The sequence below is a fragment of the Gymnodraco acuticeps genome, unplaced genomic scaffold (genome assembly GCF_902827175.1).
Source record: "Gymnodraco acuticeps unplaced genomic scaffold, fGymAcu1.1, whole genome shotgun sequence".
NCBI classification, from domain to species: Eukaryota; Metazoa; Chordata; class Actinopteri; order Perciformes; family Bathydraconidae; genus Gymnodraco; species Gymnodraco acuticeps.
Window position 1 is genome coordinate 2,360,441 of NW_022992351.1, and position 21,350 is coordinate 2,381,790.

General features: G+C 40.5%; 2 protein-coding genes across 2 annotated transcripts in view; one reads left to right on the plus strand and one right to left on the minus strand.

Annotated features, from left to right (window-relative positions):
- The window catches only part of LOC117541907 (adenylate cyclase type 6-like), a 34,464-nt gene extending 24,660 nt beyond the window's left edge, over positions 1-9,804 (minus strand). The window contains exons 1-3 of the mRNA XM_034209210.1: positions 9,549-9,804; positions 7,252-7,449; positions 5,948-6,839 (exon numbers count right to left, since the gene is read on the minus strand). Of these exons, the coding sequence (XP_034065101.1) occupies positions 5,948-6,838 (891 nt within the window). The 5' untranslated portion in view covers position 6,839; positions 7,252-7,449; positions 9,549-9,804. The remainder of the gene's footprint in view (positions 1-5,947; positions 6,840-7,251; positions 7,450-9,548) is intronic.
- Positions 9,805-13,946: 4,142 nt separating this feature from the next.
- cacnb3b (calcium channel, voltage-dependent, beta 3b) overlaps positions 13,947-21,350 on the plus strand; it is a 39,607-nt gene continuing 32,203 nt past the window's right edge. The window contains exon 1 of the mRNA XM_034209548.1: positions 13,947-14,078. Within this exon, the coding sequence (XP_034065439.1) occupies positions 14,037-14,078 (42 nt within the window). The 5' untranslated portion in view covers positions 13,947-14,036. The remainder of the gene's footprint in view (positions 14,079-21,350) is intronic.

The window sequence follows — 21,350 nt, forward strand, 5'->3', positions numbered from 1 at the left end:
TTCAACCAAATGCAGTTTGAGGGATAAAGTGTGCAAAACACAAGTAAGCTGAAGAAAGCAGAAGATAAGGGGTACATCCCTAGCATCATTAAAGCGACTACATGTATATGCAGAGCTTTTAAACACACCTTGGAGTCAGGATATGAATTTAATTTAATTTGATGAAAAGGATTCCGAGTGAGTGAAATATAAACAGATGAAGTTGTGTAAAAGTCAAGTTTGGATCAGAGAAATTAAATATTATTCAAGAATTGAACAAGCCAGTCATGACATTTCAAGTTCATCTCTAAACAGAAGGTTTGTTTTCAGGCCAGGGTGGCACACCACTGAGGAGGTGAGGGTCAGGCCTCAGGCTAAGTGCCTCCAAACTTACTCCAGACTTCATTCAAACAAGTTGCCACCCGAAAGAATGAACGAGGTCCCCCTGAAGTCTAACTTGCTTCTTTCTGATAAAGTGATACCTTCATCTCTTTAATGTTGTCAGACAAGGCCCTTTAGAGCAAAGTGGGAAACATGGAGATCCATGGAAACAATTCCCATGAGTAGCGTGAGATCAATCTCAGCCTGTTGAGAAATGAAAGGCCACTCCATCTGAGGGCGATTTTGTGAGAGAGGAATTATGACTCACAGAAAAAAAGAGGAAGAAAAGTGGAAAGAGAGAAGAGAGTGGCTGCTCTTTTACAGCCGTGTGCGTCAGCCCAGCATTATTTCACACTCTCCATCCGTGGCCGTCCCCTTGTCACCACTGTAACCCCCGCACACCCCCCCGGCTTCATCGTGGAGGTCCCTCACAAAGACCTCTTTTGTCTTCGCCATCATCGGTTACAAATCTTCTCAGCTCTGATACTGCATATACATCTCCACAGGGAACGTTCAGATAAGGGAAAAACAAGTCTGGGACACAGAAACGGCTGCGGGATGATGAGGTCCCAGAAGAAGAAACCAGCGTTCCCAGATCCCAGAGTCCGGCCATGTGACGCCAGGAGTCACAGAGTTTGTGTGAGCTGACGTGATGTAATACTGATAGAGTGACATACTGAATGGAGTCCTTCTGTATTCATAACTCTCAGTAGCTCGAAGCAAGACAAGAGACACCTGTTGAGACTGAGAGCAGACAATGAATTTCCTCTTCATCTAAAAAGATATCCAGATGAGTGAGATAAGGCTGGTAAATATAGATATAGATAAACAAATACTCCTGTCCCAATTATTCTGGTCAAAATAGTTCACAATATTATTCAGATAATAATTTAAACATTATTAAAAAATGTTGGAGGTCAACTAATAGAGCTGGTGACTCGTGTGCAAAGGCTGAGTCCTAACTGCAGCGGCCCAGTTTTAATTTTCACTAACCCTAACCAAAAAACGTTATTTAAAAAAAAAGAACACTCTTAAAATGGCTCTTAACATGAGAATCACTTTACCACTACAGTCTTGAATATGTTATGCATGAATAAAGAATAAAATAGCAACTTCTTGTAAGCCAGTTTTTTCTTACACCTGAATTCCTGTATTTTTTACTCCTCCACTGTGAAAGAGAGCTAGTAAGCTTTTCAATTCACTAATGTGAGGTTATTCATGACTATCCCAATAATGGAAATTCCTCTCGATTAACATACTGTGAATGTTTGTATCCTGATCGGCAATAAACTCATATTTCATCCCATCTCTACTGATAACAGCAGTCAACAACCCTACGCAAGCACACGAGAGAGAGAGAGAGAGAGAGAGAGAGAGAGAGAGAGAGAGAGAGAGAGAGAGAGAGAGAGAGAGAGAGAGAGAGAGAGAGAGAGAGGCCCTCTAGTTAAACATAACTAGGCCCATTTTTAAGCGACCCAACGGAAGTTTATTGTAAAATGCGGCCATATCTCCGGCTAGGAAGGTCGCATCAACGTGCTCCCGTCTCTAGCACCCCCGCAGCCCGAGCTACGAGTGAAAGAACTAAACGTACATGAAACTTCCCTTGGGTTGCTTTAAAGTCAAGCTTCAGTTTAAGATTAATCCTGTAATAGATGTAAAACATGTGATGGAGCAGTACTAACCTGACTCGGATGGTTTGTTTCACCAAAGCATCTAGGAAAGCTCCATTGGAAGCCATTTGGAAAGGGCAGGCACTTTCAAAAATACTTGGCAGGTGATTGGATCAATCTGTCTATCACCTTCTATAATGGGCCACTTCTGATTGGTTAACAATGGCTGGTACATGTGGAGCACAGCACTTCTGATTGGTGTGGATGACTGACACACAAGAACAAAAAACAAAGTAAAAACAGAAATGTTAAAAAAAATCGCAGGTTTTGCAATTTGATAATCGCATCATTTGAAATCGCGATTTCGATTCAAAATCGATTCATCGTTCAGCCCTAATCTCATGTCACATGTCTCTCCAGAGTCACATTGTTCAGCCCGTGTGTCTTTTTCAGGTTATTTTGTGGCATTGTCCACAGGGGTGGAAATCATGTGTTTAAGTTTGTGATAGTGTTCTTTTTAAGGTTCAAAAGGCCTCTGAAACATCATGATGGAGACACTAATATTGTTCAATGAAACAGGTAGTGGAAATATAGTAGTACTACACAGCTCCTATTGGAGTGTTGACCTATGGCACCAATGATATAGAGGGTAAATAGAGGGATACATAGAGTCAGTAAAACGATTAAAGGATATAACCCATATCGTAGTTTTAGTTGTCATATTGGGAAACCACAGATGTAACATGAAATAAAAAACAATGGCTCATTTCTATTTAAGTGGTCCAGAAGGGGGGCCAGCATGAACACTACCAGGACTCTGAAATACAGCCATCATTCATTTTATTGTTTACATCTGTGCTTTTCCTACTGCATCAAAATGTATTTTAGTAAATGGCATAATGTATCGATAAGTATCACTGGTTGAACATCTGCGTTTTACGTAAAGGTTTAAAGCTGTAACGAAAGTAGATTTTTCAATGCCTGATCAATGGACAAATTATCAACAGTTTCAAAATATGTTTCTGTCAAGAAAAGAAGTCAAATATCAGAGTTTGAATATTTTCCATGTTTCATATCATTACAACTTGAAGGGTTTAGGTTTTTGGTCAAAATAAATTAACTGGAAACCTTAAATATTTTTTTTCTCTTGTCTGATATATTATGAAATTATAAATATGAGCTTCAAATATAGCAAAAACACATCCAATGTTCAGGCAAATATGGCTAGACTTACAAAAGGTCATTCATTACTTCTGCTGTAGACGTTTGGCAAATTCATGAATGTACAATTGAATACAAAAATCTGACAGCACATGCAAGAGAAAAAAACGAATAAAGAAACGTTTCAATGTTTTGGAGCTGAGGCCATCTCTAATTGTATAATTCAGTTTTGATTCTTTTCCACAGCCTCCACTATGAAGAAGTAATCATCCTGTTTTCCATCAAATTCATTGCACAAACCAGCCTGTTTCATTTGACTACAATAGCCTCCTTGTTTTAGAGAGTTGCGGCCTGAATGGCACTATGCTACATCATCATGACATTACTCCACAATGCAGCTAAACGGGCTCATTCAACCCGGATGACCTTCCACAAACCCCAACAGAGCCCTACAGCACAAAACATGGGCTCATTAAAAATCTCATTTGAGATCCACAGCACCATCTACTTTTAGTAAGGCACCTTTGACATGGAAAAGGGATTAGGAGTCTGTACACTGTTTGCCCTATATTGATGGGAAGAGAAAGTAGGGCGTTTCTACTTGTGAATACAGTAACAACATTGTGCTCAGTTGTATGGTGACAATAGTGGGCCCGTACTAGCACGAGCCTGAGACATGCGCCTTGTTCTCTCATGAATATAAATGTCCAATTTCATTTTCTGAGAATGGCTGTACTGTAATAGCTATGGTCAAAAAGATATATCTAGAAATCATTTGACAAACACATTGTATTTGTACAACTATTGAAAGATTGATTATTAAAACAATACATATGTAAATGTGAAATGTGTCATTAGCTGCTGTTATTGTTCTCTGTACTCTTGCTAACCGTAATACCATGTATTACCATGTCATAAATACTTGTGTATGCTGCTCTTGCTCTTTTGCACTTTTTGCATATCATGTATTTTGTTTTTTCTATGTTTGTAAAATGTAATTTTCTTAAATGTTTTATGTGAGGGACTGCAGATGGAAATGAGCTCAAAGCTAAATCTGGCACTGTTACGTTTGATACATTTGAATGTTTTAAGTGTTCATTACTGTGCATTGTCCCTGCCTGCCAAATAAACGATTAAATGAAATAAATGAAGAGACTTCATGTGACTTTAATGCAGTGGTTCTCAAAGTGGGGGGCGCGCCCCAGAGGCATGACAGGGGGGGCGCGAGAGACCAGGAGGAAAAATGGTTATTTAAAAAAAAAAAAAAATCATTAAAAAAATTATTGATTCGAAAATAATATGATGCAGTACAGTATTACGTCTGGGTCTCTGTATTTAATTAAAGCTCGGCTCTGTGTGTGTGTGGAGCGAGAGAGAGAGCGCACCGGTACCGGAGATCGTTGTTAGCTTCTGGTGCTAGCGAGCTACGCTAACGGATATAAGGAGTTTTTTCAACAACAAAGTGGAGGAGAGTCCTCTCCTGTCAGACTGAGAGGCTCAGTGAGCTAAAGGACTCTCTCAGTGTTTAGATAGTTAACTTTAGTCTAAGTTATCTCAGTGGGTCTCAAACGTTTAGGTCACCATTTATGTAAACAACTATTTCCGAGGCACACGTTTATATGATCATTATAGTTATACAAAAATAAGAGAATCAATTAAAAACAGGTATGAAATACTATATGACAGTAAAAAAAGAATAAAGTTTAAAAGGGTGATTTGTAAAATATCCATAAAGAAAAAGTAAATCTGTTTACAGTTCTGTTTCATATGGGTGTTGAGAGATGTATCCATAGATCTCTCATGTTGCTCTCAAAGTGCACCAGATTGATGCATTTAACTTCAATATTTAAAAATAAATCTTCCCGGGGGAGCTTGCCCCCGGACCCCCCTATGTGAGGTCCACACACCTGTAAAAATAGCACTTTACCCCTGCTTACACCTATATGCCGTGAGCTGATTATCGAGCCTTCATTGTAACAGTCGCGGGTACACTGTATTTGCGTTGGGGATTGTTGCAGTAGAACATTCCTCTGTAGCGCCCGGTACATTAATGGGAAACCCTAAATGTTTGAGCACGCTCTATGAAAGGTCAAGCTACCCCACAGCACCCCCAAAATAAATCTCTGGCGCCGCCACTGAGCCTGACTATTTGTGTTGGGGGCCCCGACTTTTATTTTTCTCCAAAGGGGGGGCCTGACAGAAAAAGTTTGAGAACCACTGCTCTAATGTGATGGAACAAAATGCACTGTCCTTGTTTTGCTAAAAATGCATTGGTTTCAGCCAAAACGGATAACAAAGTTCAGCAGTCAGGCAGCTGGAGTTAGTATCTTTCAGTGTATTTTTCGTGTGAAAGTATGATGGGAAATGTGTACAAAAAGACCCTTACTGTGGGAGATTCCGGATGACTTGTATAAATCAGATTGTAGCCTTGTATTAACTTAACCTTTTTTCACAAAAAATGGCCTTGAGGCCGTTCAAATAGATTAGTTGTTTAGAAAAAATTCAGAAATGCGTGATAATTCACTCCAATAACGAAAAGCAGTCCGATGACATAAAGACAATCTGTTTAAAATTACATGACATGGGAAAATCACATTAGCTTGAAATGTGACCTAAATGAAAAAGCAAATACCAGATTGGTTTATATTAATTGTGTCAGCTCTAATCGCTATAACGTTGTTGATATCACAGTGAAATGTACCGTGACTGAAAAGTAAGAAAAACACACAAAAACGTACTAAACTAACACTAGCAGATATTTCCATCCATCATATTGTCAGAGCTGTTGTTCTGTGTGTACATGCTGTGTCACTCACCTGTTTGAAAATGAACTTGTACTCCTGGTTGAGCTGCCAGGCGGTCACCAGGTGAATGGTGGACAGCACGGCTCCACTAACCACAGCAGCTCTCATTCTGACCGGCAGCAGCGTGTAGATAATGTAGATGAAGAAGACCGTCCACCAGATGCCCTCTGAAGCACTGGGGGGGTACACCCTGAGCACCCCAAAAACCTGCACTACAATCAGCACCCCGATCACCAGGTAGCTCACAATCCACATGTAGTCCTGGTGGAAGCCGTTGCGGTTGCACACCACCATCATGGCCAGGAAGAGAACCATGGCCACAGAGAGCACGGAGACGAAGGCCACGTCAGGAGTGCTGTGGATGCAGTGGAAGGTCATCATGACCGCACACACCAGCACCAGCACCCCCATCAGCATGGTTAGAGAGCTCTGGTTGAGTCTGAAGAAGTAGCGCTGGTACAGACGCTCCAGCTTGGCAGATTGAAATTTCTTAGATTGGAAAACCCACATTACCCGCATCCAGCAGTCTGCTGCACTCATCGCCCCGCAGCCGGTCTCTGCTAATTCCCCGGATTCCTCCTCTTTTCTGCCCTTGAGGTCGCCATCATCAAAGCCCAGGTCCACAGCCTTCAGACCCAGATCCCCGCCGCCCATCCTCTTTCCGTAGTGGTCCTCCTGCCAGCCGCAGCGCACGCCAAAGTTGCCCCCGCTGGTGCCTGCCCCACAATGGTAATGCTGGGGGGTCGCATTAGGGAGCTCCAGGTCCTCTGGGTCCCTCAGGCAGCTCATGTAGTGTGGGTTGCACAGCGACGAGCTGTCCTTCCTCTTCTTGCCATTGCGCTCTCCCCATGCTGTCTTCCGCTCATCCACTCTGCCTACAAAGAGGCCTCTGGCCCACGACATCCTGAACAAAACACAGGGACGTTAAGAAACATAGACAGACAAACATTGCTTAAGTTGTGGCATTTATTCTGATCATTATGCATCCAAAATAGGGCAGAACAATGGACGTCCATGTCGCAGGAGGCACAATATTTGTTTAAGGCAAATAATGACAAAATACCAACAAAATACTAAATTAATTATTGTGGTGCTGCAGAGATTTTCCAGCCTACAAAAATAAATCACATAATGATCATTCTATTATATTTTTCTATTAAAATATGAATAATGATGCAAAAATTCTCATTCTTTCCAATATAATGAATCATAAACCGATTGCATTGTCATTTATAGTAATCGCAATTGCAAAATTCCAAAACGTTCAAACTTAATGTCAGTTTAAGAGATAACGACAACAATGAGGATCCTCTCACCTGTGTGGGCTTTATGGTGTGTAGCAACACAGCACGCTTTGGCCAGGCCACTAGTTTATCCCCGCGAGCACACACCATGAGCTCAGACTGGCCCGAGGCATCAGAAGTGTATCCGTGTTTCAGCAGTTCTTCTTTATAGAAACAGTCAGTGTGTCAGCCCAATACACCCCCAAATGCCTCTAAAGACTTCCTGTTTTCCTGGGAAAATACAAAAACAACACAAATGATGTTATTGAGCTAACACTGCCGGAGGAAATAACACCTGAGGGTCAAGATCATTATGGATACATAAACATAAAGAAAAACATTGCATCTGTTGATGGGGTACATTTGTTTATTTATGTTTGCGTGTGCATGTATTTGTGTATAATTCTCTGGTGAAAAGTTTGACAAATAATAGCGGAGGCAGGAAATAATATCTAGAAAATTGTTTGTCCCGTCATCACCTTTCCCCATCAGCCTGGAACAGCATTTGCATGGGAACTATTTGCGGTTTTGTTTGCAAAACACTGGATTGTGACAACAAAATCTCAGACAATCACAGCCTCATGCAGCTTCTGCCAACCGGTCAATTTCACCATCAGACTTTAGAGTTAAACACAGTCCTATTTCAACAAACCTTTCACTGATTGCTGGATTTTTGAACATTTAGGGGATGCTCTTCTTGGTGGACAGCACTCCGCTATGCTCTATCACTGCAATCTGCCCCTAACATCTTGAGTGGGCAGAAATGGGTGTGCTCCATTTGACAACAAAGGCCTACTGAGGGGGCACCATCAGAGATCAAGAGCTCTCCAGTCCAGATTACATTTTCCATGCCTCCCCATTAGCTTTGATGACTCACTATTGCTGGCTTCTGGCAGCACATGTCAAGGACACTGCTAACCTCTAAACGTAATAAGCAAATCTCTGCCAGGCATACTGAGCTGAGACAAACAGTGGGAAGAGTGCACATGAACTGCACACATGGCCGTGTTTACAATCAACAGCAGCTTGTAATTTGAGATGATCAACCACCAAACACAAAACAAATCTAATTGAAAAAGGGGACTTTTTAATTACATTTCAAATCTAATTGAAAAAGGGGAATACATATTTTCATTAAAGATCTGATGCTGCTTGGAAAAGCTTTTCCTGAATACCATATTATTTAACTCAGTCAATTTATAATCTACACTAGTACTGCTATAAGCATTTTTTTTTATATATTGAGAGCATGATTAGCATATGACCCAGTCTGGGATAATGCAAATATATGACCAGTTCACCTTCTACCGACAGCATTAACCGTAATCCTCGATTCACCTTTGATACTTAAACGATAGGTCAGGCAGCAGCATGCGGCTCTTATGTAATACCATCTGTACATGCATGCATCTGCCATTGAATATGAATATAATCTCTGAGCCACATATGGGCCGATTTCAGTCAGCCGTCCTGCCTGCATGCATAACAACTGAACATGATGGTGATGCTTTCATTTAGATTTCATTATAGATTAGCAAAATCTTACATTTTCGGCATCACTCCTGGCACTATTGCCAACACGGGCCTGATGTTAAAAATAAATAAAAAACATGTTTAGCATTTACACGTGTAGGCCCAGGCTGTTTGGATGCGGGCAGTCGGCCGAAGCGCATTACATAACAGGACGCTCCAAGTAGCCTACAGGCGACAGCTCTCCATGTTCAAATGTAGCCTCTTGAACCGCACTACACATGGAGACACTGTACCACTGGATAGCCTGAAGTCAGCATGGAGTATGTTGGCTGCAGAAAAAAAAGTGAAGCTAGACACACATCACCGTCTTCGCCAACTTATCAGGAGTAAAACAACCCGCAACTTCAATATTGGCAGTGGATCATCTCCTGATATCGCAGGGATGTGCAGCCCAGTGTACAGAGATAACGGGGTCCACATACTGGGCCTGTCTCCCTCAATATTTAACGTGTACGTCATTATGTTTTGACTCCAAACAGGTCACTGGGAGAGAAGAAATTGGCGAGGAAGCTGTGGGCCAATCCGAAAATAGTGTAAAACAGCTGATTTGCCTCCTAATCGCTGCTACACGTTAAATTGCCTGCATTACGACCAAGGGTTCGTGTGTACAGTCCTGCAGTCCCGCAATCGTCACAGCAAAACACTGTAGTACAAGTCAGCTGTTGGCATGTTCCCCCGACTGCTCTATCCTCTTACTGCGTTTCAGTCTATCCGAGCCGCACCAAATACAATAACACTGTGCAGAGCAGTTTCCCAGCACCGCCGCGGGAAAAGCTTAAGAGAGGCAGCCTACTTACCATTGGACATCCTCGTTACATGAGTAACTATCACACCGCAGTGGAGCTCCAGTTTAGCTCCGTGTTCAGTGTTCACGCATCCGCCGTCACACGCTTCAGATGCGGGTCTGTCCGTGTGGAAGGAGGAGGGGTTTTGGTTCAGGGAGAAGCGAGCAAACACCGCGAATTTGGCCGGACAACCTTCGCTCTTCCCAGCCAGAGCTACAGTACATTCCCACCGCTTCGACCTCTCCGGCTCTCTCTCCCTCTCTCCCCCTTCTCACACACACACACACGCACACGCACGCACACACTGCCTACACTCACACGAGCTGCATTCGTGAGCACATGAGTCCCCCTAGAGGTGGCACGAGGGCACTTCCTGTGCGTGGTGTGTGATTTACAACTGTATGTTGTCAACTTCTTCTTCAATTTTTTCAAAACATTCACATCAGCACAAGTATTATACGACAACACACTGATTAGAAATGTTTGCATATCTATTTAAAAAAGGCAGAAAACAATGAAACTGTGCTGAGCCAACCCAGACAGGGTTATAGCACCACCCAGTGGAGAAAATGTATAATCAATGCCTTTATCCCCCAGAGCCAGCAGTCACACTGAAACTACTCCAGTGTTTACATTCATTAAAGGAGGCCATTTTAACAGCATAGCAATAAAGATAGTAAACAAGGATTATTAGGTTTTATTGTCTGTACAACCAGCCAGTAAGCAGCCCGTCACATGATTACATGTAATCTGTAAAACCAGTAAGGCAACACTGGTGTTGACACAGAAGAACATGTTGACTTTTCACCCTTTAAAACAACTACACACCCTGGAAGTTCCCACTGGGAACATTACATATTAGGTTACAGTAAGTAGTTACCTGGTAATCTCTACATATATGTGATGAAGATGTTTCTTTATATACGTGGAATTTATTTGACCAACGGGTACTATTTGTGATCTCTTTTAAACTTGAAACATATAATCTGTCCCTCTGAGCCCCCTTCCTTAATCCCAACATTAAAGTTTCTCATCGTATACATAGGTTTATATAAAATAGGCCTACAGCTAATAGAGTAGATTACAATGCTATGTAGTAATTATTGTTGGCTTTAGTATAGACCTACTACACTATAGACTTTATAGTTATAATTCTACTAATGATATTCCCATGAAACCCAGTTCAAAGAACAGATGCATAGCTATGTGACTTTGAAAAAAATGTAAACTAGAAGAATCATCTCCTGAAGCATAAACAGAAATACAATAAATGCTACATACTACTGTACATATTACAATAATTATAAAGTGCAATGAGACAATAAATAGTCAAAAGAGTAAAAAAAAAGAGTAAAGAGTAAAAAAAAGAGTAAAAAAAACACAATAAAATATAAAAATTGCCTCAAATATAGTTATTGTGCTTGTGGCAGTTTTAGTATTTTATACTTGTATTTATTATTTAGTATATTCAGTTATGTAGAAGTTAGATATAAGCTTTATAAAACAATTAATGAAAACAAGCTATTGTTGCTCATGTGAGAGATGTAAAAACAAACTCCAAATTGCACAGCTTTGCCTTTGTCCATTAACAAATAATAATAGTGTACTAGCCTGTATTATCTCTTTCGTTATTTTGACCAGCAGTGGGCGCCATTGGTCAGCAACTGTTACTCTCTGCATTAAAGCCTTTAACAGTGGTTTCACAGTGGTGTCCCATCACTCAGAATGTTTTTTGCAGTGTTGCTTCACATTGATGTTTCACCTTCACTGTGCAGAAAAATGTATGTGCTGTTGAACAGTAAAAGGCTATTTTTGCACGTATCAGCTGGATCAAGAAATGTGCCTGAAATCTCAGGTAACACTTTGTACCAGCAGGATTTTGATCCCAACACGTCTGGAAGTCAATCTTGGTCAAGTATGAAAAATGAAACCTCATGTTCAGAGTTGGACTCGATAAGGCTGTTTGCAGGTGCATCTGCTGAACTATTTGTTCTCACATTCAATCTGGGTTTTACCAGGCCAGCAGCAGGATGTGTGACATCAGATGAGAACTTACTGATGTGATATTGAAACTTGAAACCAACATTGCTTACACGAAAAATGAACTTTCAAATGAAAAAGTCTACATCCCTTTTCAGTAGGTAAACTTGACTCGGAAAATATTTGCATATTCACCCTTTTTATGTCATTTAAATAATGGAAAATATGTAGATGTCATTTTTCAGAAATGTTAAGCAGGTAGAAATGTCTGGATTTGGATATGTCAAAGGGAAAGATAGTCTGTGTCTTTTAACATTTCTAGGTTTTTTTCCTTCATTTTACTTGCACTGAATTTGGCCAGATTGGATTTATTGGAAGCTGCATAAAGTCCAAGTCAGTGTGAAACTACATCAACCACAAAATGTGCTTCAATGTATGGGCTCTCTTGGTCTTTGGTGTGTGTGTGTGTGTGTGTGTGTGTGTGTGTGTGTGTGTGTGTGTGTGTGTGTGTGTGTGTGTGTGTGTGTGTGTGTGTGTGTGTGTGTGTGTGTGTGTGTGTGTGTGTGTGTGTGTGTGTGTGTGTGTGTGTGTGTGTGGTGTGTGTGTGTGTGTGTGTGTGTGTGTGTGTGTGTGTGTGTGTGTGTGTGTGTGTGTGAGTTAGTACAAAGTGACTTTCTCCTGTGTTTTTGACATTGGCAGTATACCTGACTGGAGCGCTGATGGGCGGGCGCTGTGTAAATGGAAGGCATTTACGGGATGTGAGGTGGCCAAAGTGCTGGATCAGTGAAAACCGAGAAGACCCGCATCTCACCCCTGCCTCCTGGACATCTTCACCCAGCAAACATAAAACGTCTCCTTCGACTGAAAACAGCACCCCCATCCAGTGGTGGGAAGTTACTAGTAAGCACATTTACTTACTGTAAATGTTGAGGAACTTATACTTCACTTGAGTATTAAAATGTTTTGCTATGTTTCTTCCCCACTACAATTCAGAGGTAAATAATGTAATTTTACTACATTTGTTTAGTACCTTTAGTTACTTTCCAGATTTTGAATAATAATAATAATAATAATACATTTTATTCCAAAGCGCTTTTCCAGGTGCTCAAAGACGCTTTACAGGGGTTTGATAAAATAGAATAAAGAATAGAAATAAAAAATAAATAAATATTAAAACAGCAACACAGCATGATTCACAAATTAAAAGCCAGTCTGAAGAGGTGTGTTTTGGTCAGTGTTTTGAAAGTGGGGGGGTCGGTGCAGTCTCTGATGTGTTGTGGAAGGGAGTTCCAGAGGGTGGGGGCAGCGATGGAGAAGGCTCTGTCCCCCCAGGTTATGTGGAATCTAAACATCACTTAAATAGCTACCCTGCAGTATACAAAGGAATTAAAAGCGTCACCTTTATCAGTTTTAAAGCTTCAAACACATTAATGCATCAATAACTAATCCGAACATGAATTATATATTACCCAATTTGTAAAATAAGTACTTTTACTTTAAGTATATTTTGATGCTAATACTTTTGTACTTTTACTAAAATAACATGTTGAATACATTACTTTTACTTATAACATAGTATTCCTACACTCGGGTACATACATTCATCTGTTTGCAACTGTTAAAAAACTATTCATCTAATATATCATATTCCAATTACTTGTATAGCCTATTCTTGCACTATTTCTATTCTATTTTATTTGTATTTACTTGCACTATTTTATCTGTTTTATTGTGTTGCACTGTTGGAGGAGCCTGTCACCTAATATTTTCATTGACATAACTACACCGTAGCTATGTACAAATTACAATAAAAGCCTTGAATTGAATCTTGAATCTTATACTTACTAGTTACCTAGGTAAAATGAGTACTTCTTCCATCTCTGCCCCCATCAAACACACCTTGGCTCATGTTGGAACCTCTCAGGCTCTGAAAATGTAAAAATCTACAAAACATCTTATTATCTTCTCTGTGTGCAATATAATTCTAGCAGGAGATATCAATTATGGATCCCATTTGAAAATGTTTGTTAAGCAACACATCCATGGCCACATGTGCATCAAAATTAATGAAATGTAGTCTATCATTTGAATCCCTCCCGTTACTTTTTTCAAAATGGGAAAATGTTAGTGAGCGAGTTCGAGGGCTGATGAAATTGATTATTAGAAATCTGACAAAATTCCGCAGAAATTATCGGGGATTTGGGTCTGTGAAAAGTGCAGGTCTTGCATAATTTATTAAGAAAGCTGTAATCTATCCATCCGTGTGTCCGTGCCTATGGATTTGTGTAGGCTACTGTCATTGATTATGTCCTGAATCCAGAAACACGAGATTTTACAGCGCAGAAGCCGCCGGAGCTTCCCGTCCAAACGAAGCAGCAGCCGAACCGTTTTCTCTGCTGTGTTGTGAACATGTTTGAACGAGCCGCTGTGCTCTGCTCTTGTTGCTGCCTTTTTTTCTGTAGAAACGTGGCTTTTTCACCCAAGTTGTGCTGATGTGACCGAGATCCCCGTTTACTGCGGATGTCCCTTACCAATTCTTCCAGCGTCTTCCTGCTTAACGAGGTGGGTTGTTTTCAGTTTTCTCTTGTTTTGGGGTTCTCCTCGGTGGTGGTCGAGATAATTGACGAATGAATGAGAAGAAGGGGATTGAAACCAACATGCACGCGTCGTGTACATCTTCATTGTTGTACAAGACACAATCAAGCAGTGAAGGTAGGAGTAGATCCTTGTTAGTGTACTGATAATTAAATGAGACATGCTGACCTCACTGGGAATCTTTCACTTGGTAGAATAGGAGGCATGCGTTTGTACTGTCAAACTGCCAGAAGAGCTGCAGTGGGATTGTAAATGTGCATGATAAACACTTGGAGTAAAATGAAACAATAAACTGGAGCAACAGATGAAAACTAGAGAATTCAATTCCTGAAGAAATTGCTAGTGGGAATGCTTTGAAAAGCTGACGCTAAACTGCTATGCTGAAATGTAATGTGTAAGAAGAAAGTGAAGAATTTAGATTGAAATGATACATGAACACTGGGGGCTTGAATGTGTGATGAGAGAAGAAAATAAAGTAAAAAGGCTTGGAAAAGCAGCAGAATATTTGAACTGCAAACTTTTGAACTAACTTGATGGCGAATGATCTGTCGTTCATTGATTGATTGATTGATTGAAAATTGTATTAACAGATTGCAGAATGGGTACAATACAGTACAGCTCAATACACACTTGTTAAGGGGATGCAGACCAGAAAAAGACTTTCGTCTTGTTTACATCAGGGTCCCCCATTTAATTCATCATAACATGACATACAGATAGAGAGTACTGTTAAATCTAGACATTTATGACATACCAGATCTACAAATATACAGTACTGTTTGTGAGTATAAAAAGTGTCTAAAAAGAGAGTATATACATTGAGGGGGGGTGGGAAACTGTATATTGTAGGGGGTTGGGTTTGAACATTTACAGGGGCCAGTTTCGAATTGCAGTCTCTCGTAGGTGCTCTTTTAGAGAGGTTTTGAAGGTGGGTAGTGATTCACATTCCTTTACAGCTGTGGGTAGGGCGTTCCACATTGTTGTGGCATAATTGCGAAACGTGTTTCGTCCCTTGTTTGAGCCAAATCTGGGTTTAACATGATTTGTGGAGCTCCCTCTGGTGTTGTGGTCGTGGTATTCACTGACCTTTGGGAAGTATTTTGACATGTACATGGGTACCTTCGTGGTGTAGTGTATCTTGTAGACCAGGCCCATTGCAAGTTGCTGTACTCTGTCGTCTACTCTAAGCCATCCTAGGTTGTCAAAGTGGGCAGAGGTGAGGTGGTTTCTAGTAGTAAGGTCAAGCAGTAGTCTGACCAGTTTGTTTTGTGATGTTTGTAATTTTGTTTTTAGCGCCTTTGAGGTGCTTTGGTACCATGAGGTGCAAGCATAGTCGTAGTACCCTTGAATGAGTGCTCCTGCCAGAGTCTTCAGGGTATTCTTGTTTACCAGAGAGGAGATCCGGTACAAGAATCTAGTTCGTTGGTTGACTTTTTTGATTACATTGGATGCCATTTTGTCACAGGAGAGATTTGCCTCTAGTATGGAACCTAGGTATGTAATTTCATCTTTCCTTGTAACAATATTGTCACCCACTGTTACTGAGAAGCCGTCGGTCTTGCTGAGTTTGTTTTTTGAACCGAAGAGAATGGACTCTGTTTTACCCAGGTGTAATGATAGTAATGATAGACAGGTGCAGATTCTGCCGAGTTCCGAGCTGAGGGTTTTTTCAACCTGCAACTTGTTCCTGTCAGAGACCAGCAGGGCTGAGTCGTCCGCGAACAGGAACAAGTTGCAGTCACAAGCTGACGACATGTCATTTGCATAAATTAGGAACAGTAACGGTCCTAGTATGCTTCCTTGTGGAACACCACAGCTCACTGGGAGAGGGGGGGATAGAGTACCGTTTACCTCCACCATCTGTTCTCTCCCCTCCAGGTAGGATTGCATCCAGCTCACCGATAGACTATCAAAATCAATTGCTTTTAGCTTGTCAATCAGAATGGAGTGATTGACAGTGTTGAAGGCCTTTTGTAGGTCCAGCATGACCATGCCGCAGTATTTGCCCTCGTCCACCTCTTGTTTGATGTGGTCGTTCAAATAGAGAAGGCATGTGTCAGTGGAGTGGGATGTATCTGAAGCCAGATTGGAATTCGTAAATTAGATTTTTTTCCGCGAGGTACTTTTCGACCTGTTCGTTTACTATTTTTTCCATGACTTTCGAGATGGAGGTAAGGTACGTGTCCCTGTTTTATGGAGAGGTTTATTATGTGTGTGATGACTGGGGTGATGGCGGCTGCTGAGTCTCTGAGGAATTTGGAGGGGATATTGTCATGGCCAGTGGTCTTGTTAGGTTGGAGGGCGCTCAGTTTTTTGTGTACCTCTGCTGTTGTTACCATTACTAGTTTGAAATCATCTTTGCGGACCCCTAGGTTATTGTAGTAGGCTAGGATGTGTTCTACCCCAAAATGCCCTGAGTGGGAGGATAGTTTATTTACCAGTGTTGTGGCTATGTTTGTGAAGAAAATGTTTAAGTAATTGGCCACATCCAGCTTGTCTGTGATGAGCCTGTTATCTGTCTTTATGTTTATGTTTGAAAATCTGGTTTTAAGTTTTTTACTGTAGCCTAGTTGATTATTGAGTAATTTCCAAAGTTCACAGGGTTTATTTTTGTTTTCCTCAGTTTTGTTATTGATGAAATTCTTTTTTGCAGTTTTGATCATGGAGTTTACGTCATTTCTTAGTCTGTTTCTTTGCAGTTTGAGTTCGGTCACGTGGGCTTGGAGTTCACTGCTCGAGCTTTTGGTAAGCTTTGACTGACTTTTACGAAACTCAGAGCATTTTTTGTCTCTGGTTTTCATAGCGGTCAATATTTTGGAGTGCATCCACGGCTCAGCGCGATTTTTTTACCCTGGTGGTTCTTAGGGGGGCCATGTCGTTTAGTACTGTTGAGAATTTGGTTTTTGTAAAGCCGTTGTGTCCTTGGGCAAGACACTTCACCTGAACTTGCTCCTGTGGGTATTGTCCACAGCACATGACCATTGCATGTATGATACGTGTAATGTGTATTTGTAAAGCGCTTTGAGCATCTGGAAAAGCGCTATAATAAATGTAAGGAATTATTATTATTATTATCGTGTTTTATGGCGAGGGATGCGTTTCCATGGAAACGGGCCGGCATATGGTGAGATGTCAGATTAGACGTAGAGCTGTTGAGGCATGGAGAGGTGATATACAGGTGAAGATTGTGGGACGACCGAACCGTGTCCATTGGAGCTACAGCGACATCGTGTTTTATGGCGAGGGATGCGTTTCCATGGAAACGGCATATGATGCAGAGTCCTGCACCCGACGGGTGACCCGCAAAAAGAGTGATTCACGGGTGGTATTTTTTTCTGGGTTCGGTTCTGGGTAAAACAAAGAAGATGCGGGTCGGGTCGCCGGTGTTGCATAATAAATATATTAAAATAATAATAATTTAATTGAATGTTTAAATCCTCAGACCTCTCCCCCTCGGGACCGCACATAATCATAACCTCTGCAGCGCATCAAACTGCTGCTGAGCGAAATGGCTGAGCTGAGGCTCTCTAGCGGAGAATACAGCATTTTCAATAACTCTTCCTCAAGAGCGAAATCCAATGTCTGGTAGACTTTTGGTGTCATCCTAGATGGAGAAAATAACATCCCACGCTTTTTGAGCCAAATACCTAACTGCGTTTGTTAATAATTGCATGTTTTCACTGCTCATAGGATATGCGGGTTCGGGTCGGTTTGCGGATCTTGTGCCGACGGGTCGGGTCGGTTTGTGGAACTAATTGGCAATATGTGCGGGTGGCGGGGCGGGTTTGGTATTGCACGTCGTGGGGGCGGGAGCGGGTCTTGAAAATCAGACCCGTGCAGGACTCTGATATGATGATACCCCATAATTGACGTAGAGCTGTTGAGGGCAGGACCATTAACCATTATCTGAAGTCTGCTGCTCTGAGCATGTCAGTTGGAGTTATGACATCATCGTGTTCCATGACACAGGTGTTTATATTTGAGCTAACAACGTGTCCAGAGACCAAAGGTTTCCATGGTAATCAGTGAGAGGATAGCATTTTCATTGTTCTGAATGAGAGATAAACCTCTTACATGTAAACGTTTTGTTGAAGAACCGTAACAGATATCGGTGAAATTTCAAAGCGTGAAGCATGGCAAGGAACTTGAGCATCTGAAGTGTACTTTTTGTGTACTTTCGGGTTAACAATGTGGCCTTTTTGGCAGATTAACTAAAGGTGTGCGGCTGCTGTGGTGGGGAAAGATGAGGCTGAACTTACAATAGGGTTTAATGGAGACATGTTGAAAGTTGTTGTCACTTCATGCCCTCAAGAGGCATTTTGTTTAATTATTTTGCTTAATTATTTTTAATCTTTCAAGCTATGAGATGTTTTCCTACGTTTCTCATGAAAAATTATGTCTCACGAATGTAGGGTTTGGGAATTATGGCAGGTTTAAAAGAAAATATGAAGGCAAAATTAAATCTGTCCTCCACTCTAGCTGTGACTAGTGCTGCGTACCTGGACTCACATTCAAGGCAAGGCAAGGCAAGTTTATTTATATAGCACTTTTCAACACAAGGCAATTCAAAGTGCTTTACAAAAAATGAAAGAGATTAAGAAAATGGCATTTAAAATCAGTCATTAAAAAGAAAAGCTAATAAAATAAACATTAAAAGAAAAAATACATGGATAAAAGTTACAGTGCTGTCAATTAAACATTAAAAGAAAAAAGTACATGGATAAAAGTTACAGTGCAGTCTAAGATATTAATAGTTCAATTAAAAGCAGCGACAAAAAGAAAAGTCTTCAGGCTGGATTTAAAAGTAGTAAGAGTTGCAGCGGACCTGCAGGTTCAGGTCCGGACTCAAGTCCAGAGGTTCAGGTTCAGGTCCGGACTTATAAGTCCGGACCTGAACCCATGACTTGTGTCAAGTTGTGTGAGTAACTAAAGTGAACTTATTGTGAGCTAATTATCAATTGAAAATAAACTCATAATCAACTCAAATTCAAACTCATCAGGTTTATTGTGCTCCCTTCCAACTTGTGTCTACATTTCTCTACAAAGTACAAAACACTTTTTGCCACTTAGTCTACAAATGACTTATGACAGCAACTACAGTGAACTACTACAAAGTTCAAACATTTATTTCATTTACCAAACTAAAGTAACCAAACAGTCCCTGAGCTGACTGAGCCTAAATCCCTAAAACGTTGCTGAAAGGTAGATTGTAGAGTAGACTATACGCATTACACTGTTACACACCTACTATACAGTATACACTGTAGTGACTGTACTGTACTGTCTGTACACCATGTATTTTCTACAACTCTACATGTGTACATTATACAGTACTACATACATAGTGATGTACATACATACTGTTAGAAATTAAAATCAATGTTGATATGGCGTAATTTTGAATTAAATACACTATTTAATTTAAATCAGTTTTATTCTGAAAAAAACGGAAGTTGAAACTATTAATTTAATAATTTTATTCTGAAAATTCTTCACTTCCGGTTAGCATTAGCATGTGGCGAAATGCTACGTTTTCAAACCGTGAATCGAAGGTGAAATGACATGTGATGTTGTACACTGAGCACACTGGGATTAGCACTCATTTATTGAGGCTGAATAACGTTTATCAGGGAATGTTTAAATAACCACAGACACCAGAATATACGTAAGTGCTAGTTTTTTTTGCGAGTCCAAGTACCGGTTCCCGACGTTCCGGTTTTAACCGGACTTGAACCGAAACTTTTTACAAGTCCAGTACCGGTTCGGCGTACCGGTACGCAGCACTAGCTGTGACATCACGCACTCCAATCTGAAGAAGGCCTCTTTACCAAGGTCTGAACAATGTTTAATATTTCTAAAAGTGCGAATCAGATTTAAAAGTTGTGTTAGACGAATAATGTCAGAAAGATGTGTAACATTTTAAAGTTGGAATTAGGTTTCTGAGTGAAAGTATGAAGGAGCAGTTAGCAGTTGAAGTTGCATGAAGATTGTTCAAGTCTGAAGAGTTTCTCTATTGACTTCCATGTTAAAAATCTGATGAATTATGGGATGTATCTCTGGAATTATGAAAGTTATGAATAAGAAAAGTAATAGCCATCGATTCCCGACCGAGCTGAACGTTTTTTGATGTTTGAACGGAGTTTCTGCAATGTGGAATGTGGGAGAAGAAGAGGCGCAAAATAACCCGGCGGAATAATAAAGAATTTTGTTCGTAGCATAACAGATAGTGAACAATCATTCAGCCTCCACCTTATCATTTATCAGGCTATGAAATAATCAATTATATATAACAATAATTGTGTGCACATATCATGTGAGATAACATAACAAAATACAATTTATATTCCATTATGTCTTATACAACTGTAGACAAATCAATCCACTCAACATAAAAACTTCCTCTTTAATATTTACTGTATTGTCAGTACATGACTGACTCACACGGCATGCTTTTTTAAAGGTATATCAAATGACAACTGTATTCTCTTTATAACTTATATTCACAGTTTTTGCAAAAGATCACATTAACAATACATCTATATTTACAAAAACAGTTACAAAAGGTAAGGCAATACCACTTTAATGAAGACAAATAAAGGGTATGAGCTTGGGAAATACAAAATAGCAAACGGAAAATATAGAGTGGACGTTCTGTCTGTAAAAAAGCAATCAATGGTGAAATTGCTGTAAATAAAATAAATCTCTCTTGATATTGTGATCTATGCTTGACTGGCGAATAGAGGACTATCCAAATGAAGAAAAATATGGGTTGCTATAGGTGCTTAAAAGCTTAATCAAAAGTTACCATAACACTCTTTAGGTCACTCTTTTCTAAAGGTCTGATTAGGTGACAAAGATAGAGAGTCATACTGTATTGTTAATAATGAACACAAATGGCTGTAGGTTGACCAACTGTACCACCTGTGAGATGATTTATGATCCAGGACACCTTTGGGGCGTCCATCTGCATCTCTATGAGCTTGTTTCCCACCCACAGGGTCTGGACTGTGTTGAAGGTGCTTTAAAAGTCAGAGCATATGATTTTGATCGTGCTGCCAGACTTATCCCACTGGGAAAAGGTCCTAGATGATGAGATAGATGATTGCAACATTTGCTACAGTCTGTGTCTGGTATAGGCAAACTGCAGGGGTCAAGTCCGTCTGTCAGATTAATCCGCTGTGCTCGAGTGCTGAAGTCTCTCCTGCGTCTCGTTGAAGGTTTTTGAATATCTTCTTTGAG